Source organism: Nannobrachium achirus (assembly GCF_963921795.1).
Source record: "Nannobrachium achirus genome assembly, chromosome: 11".
Lineage (NCBI taxonomy): Eukaryota > Metazoa > Chordata > Actinopteri > Myctophiformes > Myctophidae > Nannobrachium > Nannobrachium achirus.
In genome coordinates, this window is record NC_137820.1 from 32,702,523 (window position 1) to 32,714,409 (window position 11,887).

At 41.8% G+C, this 11,887-nt stretch overlaps 2 protein-coding genes across 2 annotated transcripts; both read left to right on the forward strand.

Annotated features, from left to right (window-relative positions):
- Positions 1–482: 482 nt before the first annotated feature.
- Positions 483–944, forward strand: LOC308294291 (polyubiquitin-like; the record flags this gene model as incomplete). Its single annotated transcript, XM_080737019.1, has 1 exon — positions 483–944. One exon carries the CDS (start codon positions 483–485, stop codon positions 942–944), a length of 462 nt encoding a protein of 153 aa, XP_080593145.1.
- A 5,887-nt stretch (positions 945–6,831) lies between these two features.
- LOC308294843 (DNA-directed RNA polymerase III subunit RPC10-like) lies at positions 6,832–7,158 on the forward strand (the record flags this gene model as incomplete). Its single annotated transcript, XM_080737728.1, has 1 exon — positions 6,832–7,158. The coding sequence occupies one exon, from the start codon at positions 6,832–6,834 to the stop codon at positions 7,156–7,158; it is 327 nt and encodes a 108-aa protein (XP_080593854.1).
- Positions 7,159–11,887: the final 4,729 nt, after the last annotated feature.

Sequence of the window (11,887 nt, forward strand, 5' to 3'; positions counted from 1 at the left end):
ACTACCGACCACGTCGCGACCCGGTTGTAGGTCGCTAAATGATCTCGCCCTCTCTCATAAAAAGGCTACTCTGTGTCTCAGACCTGCATGCCTACCGGTGAAATCATTGGTAGTCAGGTTTGATCATTTTAAATAGGATTTAACAATGTATGTATGTATTTGTATTGATGCAATAACTATGGCTTCTATTTCAGCAGGGCAACTTTCCAGGAAAATAAGGTTTTTGTAAGCTTGGTGTCCTCATCGATGATGTCAACATGATATTCATGTTCTTTTACTATATTTGGTTAATCACAAGGCAATGTCGGACTTGACTGACATCACTGCCAGCATAAAACAGTGCGTGCGTTCCCGTGCATTGCAGTTTGTAGTGTTGTTACCTCAATATCGAATTCAAATAATCATTCAAATACAGATAACTTTTTTACAGAAGAGAAGTATTTTCTGACCACTGTTCACATTAACGTCTCAAACTCTACATAATGCAGATCTTTGTGAAGACCCTTACCGGCAAGACCATCACCCTGGAGGTCGAGCCGAGCGATAACATTGAGAACGTCAAGGCCAAGATCCAGGACAAGGAAGGCATCCCCCCTGACCAGCAGAGGCTGATTTTCGCTGGCAAGCAGCTGGAAGACGGACGCACCTTATCCGACTACAACATCCAGAAGGAATCCACCCTCCACCTGGTGCTGCGTCTGAGGGGAGGAATGGAGATCAAGGTCCAGGGCATGGACGGCGGCAGGACCTTCAGCTTGGATGTTGAGCCGTGGGACAGCGTCAAGAACCTCATGGTCAAGATCGAGGACAAGGAGGGGATTCCCCCCGACCAGCAGAGGCTGATCTACGGTGGCAAGCAGCTGGAGGCTCATCACACCCTATCTGATTACAATATCCAGAAAGGCCACACCATCCACCACGTCATGCGTCAGACCTCTGGGTAGCTTGGTCGGTTGGTTCGATTGCCGGGCATAGCCAACTCTGCATAACGAGTCGCACAGCTTGAGTACTGAGATGATGTGCAGTAAAGCAATGGTTCTCAACCTGTGATTTGTGATGATTTGGGTGATTATCTAACCTGCCGACGCTGTTCGACCCAACGGGAGTTCGACCTATGGGGCAGTCCCCACAATTTAAAGACTTTTAGGACCTTTTTAATACCTAGCAAAAAAAGAAAGAAAACAACCATTTGCATAAAAAAGTAGGTAATTACCCTAGGTGGGGTTGGCAAAAGGACCTTTCTGTGTGGAGTTTACATGTTCTCCCTGTGTCTCCTAGCAGTAACTGCCTCCCCCTGGCCAGCCGGGGCGCCTGATGGAGGGGAAAGGAACTGGTTGGAATAACGTGTTCCTTCCACGCGCTACGTCCAACCCGGGAAACTCCCCCCTGTCAGATGAAAATAAGAGGCTTGGACTCATGCATAGAAGGAAGCATGAGGTCTGTCAGTTGTCTCCCCAGGTTGGGAGAGGGAGTGTAGCGCCTAGATTACATTAGATTGACACCGGGTGAAAATCGTGGGATAAAAATGTAAGAAAAAAAAGTAGGTAACAATCAAACTATACAATAACTAGACCAGGTCAACCTGGTTGTGCCAGACCCCCTGTCTGTCATCATCATTTATGACATCATGCCTTTTGTAGGCATGTCATCATCATGTCATCATCATATATACCCTTTATATAGAAAAGGGACAGACCGACATTTGCTTATGTAGGCCTACCCATTTCATGGGTCTGGCAATAACTGGTCAAATATAACTAGAAAGATGCAATTCTGTGAAATTGCGAGTGTGGTTGCTTGCCATTTTTGCATTTTCCCATTCAAGTCAATGGGGCTACTGCTGAAGAGGAGGCATACGTCACCATATGTCATACGTAACTTTTAGCCAAAGAGGAAGCAGCAAAAACTGCTTTTAGCCAATGAGGAGGCTGCATAGAGGTGACGTCACAAGAATGCTGCTTCCTCATTGACTAAAAGTTCATACATAAACTCGGACCAATAACAATAGTGTGTTTCCCTATAGGCAACCATACTAACTACAAAGATGCTTCTTCATTGGTTAGAAGTTTCTCTTTAAAAGTTACTCGAATGCTGCTCCTCATTGGTTAAAAGTTACTCTATAAAGAGAGAACAATTGTGTGTTGCCTATTAACCACACTAATAATAAACTTTATTTGTAAAGCAGCTTTCCAGCTCAAAGTGCTTTACAGAGCGAAAAAAGTCCAAATCATTAACAACTAGAAATACTGTTCCTACTAAACAGTGTGGTCTGCAGCGTGCTAACTGTCATGTGAAGCTCAACCAATACTCCAGCTAACACCACTCCCAGATGTTTTTCCGCCAATTTCCACCTCATTGGCTAAGGGCCCTCCCTGCCTTTGTACTGTCGGGCGGAACTTGATAGATAAATAAATAATGAAGATAACATAGTGTTCTCGCCTGCCCACAATGATAACATAATAATATATATTAATGTATCTTAAACCATGAATACGTAGGATAGTACATTTGAATCTTGTTTACTGAGGCTATATGCGAGACTAGGTAGAGTCTGAAGAGGTGAGTGCTATGGGGCGAGGCAGAGTCTGAAGAGGTGAGTGCTAGGGGATGAGGTAGAGTCTGAGGAAGTGAGCTTCTTCCCTTTCTCTTATGGAAACAACAGAAATGATGGAGCTTGCACAAAAAAACGATTTTCACCCACTGATTTACACTTGTAAACCTCTGATGTGACAATAACGTTGATTCTGATTCTGAAAACAGGGAGTGAATCTACAGTCCTGATTGTCAGGGATTACGCTCACGTTCACAGGGTTGTATAAATAGTCTCAATAGAATATAGCCTTCCAAAAAGTACCGCCCCCTTCTCGAGGGGGCCCAATAGGAAATGAGCCCCCTGTGACATAGCATAGTGCCGATTTCAAAAGAGTACCGTTCAGAAAATCACTGAAATGAAAGGCAAGGCTTAGAGTTAATGAATGGGGTCTTTTTCGGGTTGGAAGAGACACTGGGAAGACCAAAAAACAAGAAAAAAATAGAAATTCATGGTGGGGCCCCTTTATAATAGCCAAACTGGGTGGAAAACTGCCCAATCTGGCAACACATATTTTCTTATGTACAGTACTGTCCAATGCCTGTGTGGCTCTACACAAAGTGACGGATAGCTAAACAGATGTGCAGTACTACACATTGACAGGCTTCAATGATGAGGCGTGGTAGTACATTTGAGGCGTTCATCAACTTGCTTACAATGCTTTTCCAGACATTTTGTGAAACTGAAAATAAAATGCACAAGAAAGTGCTCTAAATAAAAATAATACAACATAAATGTAATGCCTAAATTATGCTTACAGTTAGAAACAAGAGGGATGCACTAAAAATGACAAAGTAGTAAATGGCATGGTAGGTAATTAACCATAGATCTTTACAAAAGTAAAATAAAACAACTAAATATGCATCATTACTCATTCTTAAAGATGAAACATGTAATATTAACTCACAGACAAAGCTTCTCCAAGGCTCAAAACAGGCAGAAGGCAAGAGATTGAATATTCTGGAGCATATGTGTGTCTCTTTCAAAACAAAGGCTGACCAGGAAGTAAGGCATTGCACATGTGATCACAACTGCCAATGAGAACAGGGTAAACAGCACATGTGATCACGGCACATGTGAAGGCATTGCACATGTGATCACAACTGCCAATGAGAACAGGGTAAACAGCACATGTGATCACAAACTCCCAATAGAGCATGCCCACTGTGATGCTCTATTGGGAGTATTTTTTAGTGGGACCAGTAAACCACGCGGTTTACTGGTCCCACTAAAAAATATCCCGTTCATTTTCCTCATAGACTTTCACGAAAATATTTATAACAATTATGTTAAGCCTAGAACCAAGCCATCCAGGATTGCAGTGAACCATGACCATAAAACCTTTGTTTCTATGAAAAGAACATTTTGAAAATCGCTAAACAAAGGGTAGTTATTAATTGTAGTATATCAAATCATTTTAACATAGGCTCAAAGGTTTTATGGTCACGATTCACTGCAATCCTGGATGGCTTGGTTCTAGGCATAACATAATTGTTATAAATATTTTTGTAAAAGTCTATGGGGAAAATGAATGGGAGATTTTTTAGTGGAACCGGTAAACCACTTCCGCTGCGATGCTCTTTAAGAACAAGATAAACATTAGCTGGCAGCAATCTTCAAGGCAACCACTAGGGGTGCTAAAAACTCTTTACTTTCAAGTAACATGACAAACAAATTACGTTGTAAGGGATCAGATTAGGGTGACCATATTTTTAGCCGCTCAAACCGGGACGCGAACCCCTGTTGCCTAAAACCGGGACCCTCAAAGCAACGCGCACGTTACCGTGCACGCGCGTGAACATTCTCTAGCATTCGTGCACGCGCACATACACACCGCAGGGTTGCATACAGGCAGTGAGTGATTGACAAACAGCCTCAGCGTTGAATTCAGACACGCAATGTATTTGTTCATGTTTTCTGATTGGTTAGGTGAGCATGTTTACATGAAAAGAACATGATAAATGTATATGCAACCACTGAAAACAGCTACTATTATATTTATTCTGCCGAAAACCGGGACAATTTTGTAGTGAATGTTGAAAACCGGGACATATAAGTGTTTTAGAGATATTTGTCGGGACACCGGGACACGCAGCTTAAAAACTGGACAGTCCCGGCCAATCCGGGACGTCTGGTCACCCTAGATCAGATAGATCTGTGTACTTTTGGTAGTTTAATTAGAGTCGTTGTCGTTGTCGCAGTCGTAGTTTAAGTTTATTCCTGGCATCAGGACCTCTTAGGCTGATTTTAATACACAGCTGTTAGTGGAGCACCTGCAGGTTTTAATTATGTCTTAGCTTTGGCACTGCTTGACCTCCCTCTTGTCATCAGCCAAGTCACTTTGGCATTATGTTCCATCTGTGTTGTGTTGCTCCCCGTCCCCTGCTCTCGCTGGGTCACAAACAGACACTATTCTACCACCCAACAATAAACATGATTTAATATCTATTGTGCCGCAGGTCCAGTGCCAGGGCATGAACCAGGAGGGAGGGGGGGGCTGGGAACGAGGACGGGACGGAGGCCGAGTGGTATAAATAAAAAGTGAAAGGAGAGGAAGTTGGATGGGATATTGGGGTCATTGTTGTGTTAAATCAGAATAATAAAGCAGTGCATGAACAAGCAGCACCTAATAGAGTCGTCTGGGAGCAGCAGAAGAGCCACAGCTCCACCACGCACTCAGCGCCCAAAGACCCTGCAGACGCTGATCCAAGCACGCAGCTGCAACAGCCCGTCTTAATCAACACACAGTGAGACAAGTCTCTGAGAGGAGAGTAGCTCGTACCATAAAGTGAAGCTGTGCTTCTTCTGCCAGTGGCTTTAAGTGTTGCTGTAAAATAAGATCTACCTCCGCTGGAAGGAGATTGTCCTGTAACCTTAATGGAATGATGTCAAAGTTGGCCGTAACTTAGAAACTGTTAGATTGGCCCGGCGGCTATAGCAGCCCACAGCTTGGAGGCTGCCTGGCTGTGTTAATGGGTCTCAATGCTCAATGCATCATGCGAGTTTGACGACGCTGTTTTAAATATAAATTAGGGCTGGGACTTTAACTGATTGATTAATTAATTACAGAAAATTAACGCGATTAAAAAAAATCACGCATTTTAATCGCACTTAGTTTTTGCACCACAGAACCTTCAGTTTCGGGCATACCGATCATTGCGATGCACCAACCAAGAAGAGACAAGAGGTAGCCGATCAGAACGCTTTGCTGGGCCCAGTGGATGCGAAATTTCATTTCATAAAAAATTCATTTGTTGATTCAATCGTAAAATGTGTTTTACTTGCTTCTCAGGTCAAATATGTATATGCGATTAATTTCGATTAATTAATTACAAAGCCTCTAATTATTTAGATAATTTGTTTTAATCGAGTCCCAGCCCTAATATAAATAAATATATCAAACTCCGTCACACATCATCTGCTATGCCTTGGGGAGAGAACAACAAACAGATGAAGCATCTTCTTCTTTCGTGTATCATCACCCTTGATGATTGGTTGACGATATTATATTTCACAAGATTTCTTGTTACTTAGGGGAGGCCATGGGGCTGGCTGTCGTCTTCTCCCCCTTGCTGATGTCAGCTTAGGCAGGGTTTGAACACACAAAGCAGTGTGACCTTAAGCAGACACAGTATTTTATGTAACTATGCTCTGATCTCATAACACTATACGTCTGAAGAACACATCTTCTGCCTACCTATCAATCTATCAATCCATCTATGTGAAAATCTGCATATGTGAGTGTGCTACCTCTGTAGTTCAAGTATCTTGAGAATCGTCTGAACGAATGACCTCAAACATGCCCATATATGGGCATACACTGTCACTGATGACATCAGGAATCTCTATATGGGAATAATAGGTACATGGACAGACAGATACAGATATCTCTATACGGGCATTAAAGGGACACAGACAGAGGGCTACATGGGAATTCTGGCAATGGGTAAAATCGGTAGGTAAATGGGGTATAACATAACTGGGTGGGGCATGCATACCCAACTTGCATTGTTCCTGAGCAGCCACAAACCATTTATGCCCAAATATGGCGATCTCTGTATCTGTCTCCATTTCATGCCCATACATGGGGATGCCTGATGTCATAAATATGATGTCATACATGTAGTATTAACAGTACAGTTTGGAAACATCTCAGTTTAAACGTGGGAGCTGAGAATAACCACACATGTGAAATAGTGAGACAGTCTCATTCTGTTGTTATTACACATCTGAAAAGTGAAATGGTTCTTTTCTGTCCAACATGTGGTAATATTTTGATTATCGAGCAAGGACAGAAGTGCCTCAGATTCGCCTGCAACACCTGTCCTTACATCCACAACATTACCAGAAAGGTAAGCAACAGGAAATATCACAAGCTGAAAGAAGTCGATGATGTCCTGGGTGGAGCCGCAGCCTGGGAAAATGCTGATTCTACCCCAGAAACGTGTCCAACGTGTGAGCATCCTCGGGCATACTTCATGCAGATTCAGACCAGATCAGCAGATGAACCTATGACAATATTCTATAAATGCTGCAATGCTCAGTGTGGCCACCGATGGAGAGATTGATACCTACACATATTCAGTTTTCTTTGGGGCATGCTAAATGCAAATGTCCCAAAATTACTCCATAACTTAACCTCCTCCTTCACTAGCCTCCAAGTATTTCTTTGGTACGGCACTAAGTACTCTGACAGTGGGTTCAACGGTTATTGCATAACTGGAGGGGCATGCATTCCCAACATGCATCTACAATAATAAAAACTTTCCGTGTATATCGCCCAGGACCTGAGAGAATGATGTGCCGACTGGGAATGCGGTCGGATAAGCGGTTGTCCAAATATATCATATTCAATATATCATCAAATTCTGCATACAGAATCCCCGTCTGGAGCAAAACCTAATAGTAGGGCAGGAGAGAGGGGTCTACCAGCACCCCAATGACATTTTTTCGAAACCTGTTTTTTTTGGACCGTTATGATGTCTAGTTATGATTTCTGCTTGTTGCCGTCGCCAACTAATACCCCATGGGGTTCATTTTTAACCTTTTCTCACAACTATTCCCAATTTGAACAATACAATGGTCATAACAGAAAATGCCATAACGCTTGATGTAAACAACCTACAGGGACAAATGAACACACTTTTCTATATGATTTTGACCCAGGGAATTCATTAAAGTGGTTATTTTTGACATTTAAGCACATCTTGACCCTATTTCAGGACAGAAACGGCGAAAAATAACCCAAAAATGTTCAAAACACGTCTATACTTCTCTTTGTACAGATAAATTAAGGTGTATTCTTTTTATACCACAGGTTTTTTAGGACCCTTATGATGTCTAGTTATGATTTCTGCGTGTTGCCGTGGTCAACTAATGTCCCATGGGGTTAATTTTTAACCTTTTCTCACAACTATCCCCAATCTCAACCATACAATGGACATAACAAAATGCCATCACTCTTGATGTAAACAACCTACAGGGACAAATGAACACACGTTTCTATATGATTTTGACACAAGGAATTCATTTACGGCATCATTTTTAACATTAAAGCACATCTTGACCCTATTTCAAGACAAAAACAGCGAAAAACGACCAGAAATGTTCAAACACATATATATTTCTCTTTGTACAAATACATTAACGTGTATTCTTTTTATACCACATGTTTTTTAGGACCCTTATGGTGTCTAGTTATGATTTCTTCTTGTTGCCGTGGTCAACTAATGTCCCATGGGGTTCATTTTTAACCTTTTCTTACATCTATCCCCAATCTGGACCATACAATGGACATAACACAATGCCTTAACTCTTGAAGTAAACAACCTACAGGGACAAATTAACACATTTCTCTATATGATTTTGACACAAGGAATTTATTTACGTCATCATTTTTAACATTCAAGCACATCTTGACCCTATTTCAGGACAGAAACAGCGAAGAACTACAAGAAAATGTTCAAAAACATCTATATTTCTCTTTGTACATATAAATATTAAGGTGTATTCTTTTTATACCACTTGTTTTTTGAACCCTGATGGTGTCAAGACATTATTGCTTCTTGTTGCCGTGGTCAATCAACGTGGCTTGGGGTTCATTTTAACCCTTTCTTACACCTATCCCCAAAACAAAACATAAGATGGAGATAATAGATAATACCATAACTCTTGAAGTAAACAACATACAGAGACAAATCAACACATTTTCCCACATCGTTTGCACCCAAGGAACTCATTAACATGGTTATTATTAAGATTCAAGCACATTTTGACACTACTTCATGGCAGAAACGGCAAAAGAATTGCAGAAAATATTCAAATCACATCTATATTTCTCTTTGTACAACATTTCTAAGGCCACACGTCATGTTTCTTAGTACCCTAATGGTGTCTAGTGCCCAACTCATGTACCATGGGGTTCATGTTTTTTCCCCAGATATGTTTTTGGGCTTTTATGCCTTTATTGACAGGACAGTAGACTGACAGGAAACGGGGAGAGAGAGTGACACGCAGCAAATCTGGACGGGCTCGGGGATCGAAACAGCGACCCGCTGCAGGCTACACAAAGCCTACTGTATGTGGGATGTGCCCAGACCATTTTGAATCGATGTCCGTAAGTTATCAAAGAACAATTTTACTGGTCAGTGTCTTCCATCTCATCAATCTCCACCTCATCCTCTTCCTTATCATCATCATTATCATCACTGAGGACAGCCAACAGGTCAATGAGAGATTGGGGAAGAATTGGCCCACAAGACCAGACAGGCTCCAAAGTCCATCCTTCCGTCTTCTGCCACCCCTGACCTTCGTCATAGGTTTAGGCCCCCACAAGATTGGCTCAGCTGCTGGCTTGTAACAGGCCACTCACTCTATAGTTCACCCGCTGGATGTGGGGGATGAGCCTATTGGCAGAGGGGCAGGTGGGCAAAATGCACTCTAGACCTGCTGAAGAGGGTCTCGTCTTCACCCATCAGTTCATTCAGCATCTTGCTCCTAGCCTGGTCGACTGATGTCTCGCGTGCTTGATTTTACATCACACACGCGAAGGCTTCCAGCTGCTCCTGCACTTCCGGCTTCAACTTACACTCATTGCCCAGCTGGCTGTAGAATGATTGTTACGATTATTGCTAAATTTGGTCTCTCAAAATGTTGCATTATACATAATGCAACATTTTGAGAGAAATGCTTGGCGATGAGTGTAAGTTGATGTAAAATCAAGCATGTGAGACATCAGTCGACCAGGCTTGGAGCAAGATGCTGAATAAACTGGTGGGAGAGGACGAGACCCTCTTCAGCAGGTCTAGAGTGCATTTTGCCCACCTGCCCCTCTGCCAATAGGCTCATCCTCCACATCCAGCGGGTGAACTATAGAGTGAGTGGCCTGTTACAAGCCAGCAGCTGAGCCAATCTTGTGGGGGCCTAAACCTATGACGAAGGTCAGGGGTGGCAGAAGACGGAAGGAGGGACTTTGGAGCCTGTCTGGTCTTGTGGGCCAATTCTTCCCCAATCTCTCATTGACCTGTTGGCTGTCCTCAGTGATGATAATGATGATGATAAGGAAGAGGATGAGGTGGAGTTTGATGAGATGGAAGACACTGACCAGTAAAATTGTTCTTTGATAACTTACGGACATCGATTCAAAATGGTCTGGGCACATCCCACATACAGTAGGCTTTGTGTAGCCTGCAGTGGGTCACTGTTTCGATCCCCGAGCCCGTCCAGATTTGCTGCGTGTCACTCTCTCTCCCCGTTTCCTGTTAGTCTACTGTCCTGTCAATAAAGGCATAAAAGCCCAAAAACATATCTGGGGAAAAAACATGAACCCTATGGGACATGAGTTGGGCAACAATACTAAATCTTGACACTAGACACCATTAGGGTACTAAGAAACATGACGTGTGACCTTAGAAATGTTGTACAAAGAGAAATATAGATGTGATTTGAATATTTTTTGCAATTCTTTTGCAGTTTCTGCCATGAAGTAGTGTCAAAATGTGCTTGAATCTTAATAATAACCACGTTAATGAGTTCCTTGGGTGCAAACGATGTGGGAAAATATGTTGATTTGTCTCTGTATGTTGTTTACTTCAAGAGTTATGGTATTTTCTATTATCTCCATCTTATGTTTTGTTTTGGGGATAGGTGTAAGAAAGGGTTAAAATGAACCCCAGGCCACGTTGATTGACCACGGCAACAAGAAGCAATATTGTCTAGACACCATCAGGGTTCAAAAAACAAGTGGTATAAAAAGAATACACCTTAATATTTATATGTACGAAGAGAAATATAGATGTTTTTGAACATTTTATGGTAGTTTTTCGCTGTTTCTGTCCTGAAATAGGGTCAAGATGTGCTTGAATGTTAAAAATGATGACGCAAATAAATTCCTTGTGTCAAAATCATATAGAGAAATGTGTTCATTTGTCCCTGTAGGTTGTTTACTTCAAGAGTTAAGGCATTTTGTTATGTCCATTGTATGGTCCAGATTGGGGATAGATGTAAGAAAAGGTTAAAAATGAACCCCATGGGACATTAGTTGACCACGGCAACAAGAAGAAATCATAACTAGACACCATAAGGTCCTAAAAAACATGTGGTATAAAAAGAATACACGTTAATGTATTTGTACAAAGAGAAATATAGATGTGTTTGAACATTTCTGGTCGTTTTTCGCTGTTTCTGTCCTGAAATAGGGTCAAGATGTGCTTTAATGTTAAAAATGATGCCGTAAATGAATTCCTTGTGTCAAAATCATATAGAAAAGTGTGTTCATTTGTCCCTGTAGGTTGTTTACATCAAGAGTGATGGCATTTTGTTATGTCCATTGTATGGTTGAGATTGGGGATAGTTGTGAGAAAAGGTTAAAAATGAACCCCATGGGACATTAGTTGACCACGGCAACACGCAGAAATCATAACTAGACATCATAAGGGTCCTAAAAAACCTGTGGTATAAAAAGAATACACCTTAATTTATCTGTACAAAGAGAAGTATAGACGTGTTTTGAACATTTTTGGGTTATTTTTTGCCGTTTCTGTCCTGAAAAGGGTCAAGATGTGCTTAAATGTAAAAAAATAACCACTTTAATGAATTCCCTGGGTCAAAATCATATAGAAAAGTGTGTTCATTTGTCCCTGTAGGTTGTTTACATGAAGCGTTATGGCATTTTCTGTTATGACCATTGTATGGTTCAGATTGGGAATAGTTGTGAGAAAAGGTTAAAAATGAACCCCATGGGGTATTAGTTGGCGACGGCAACAAGCAGAAATCATAACTAGACATCATAACGGTCCA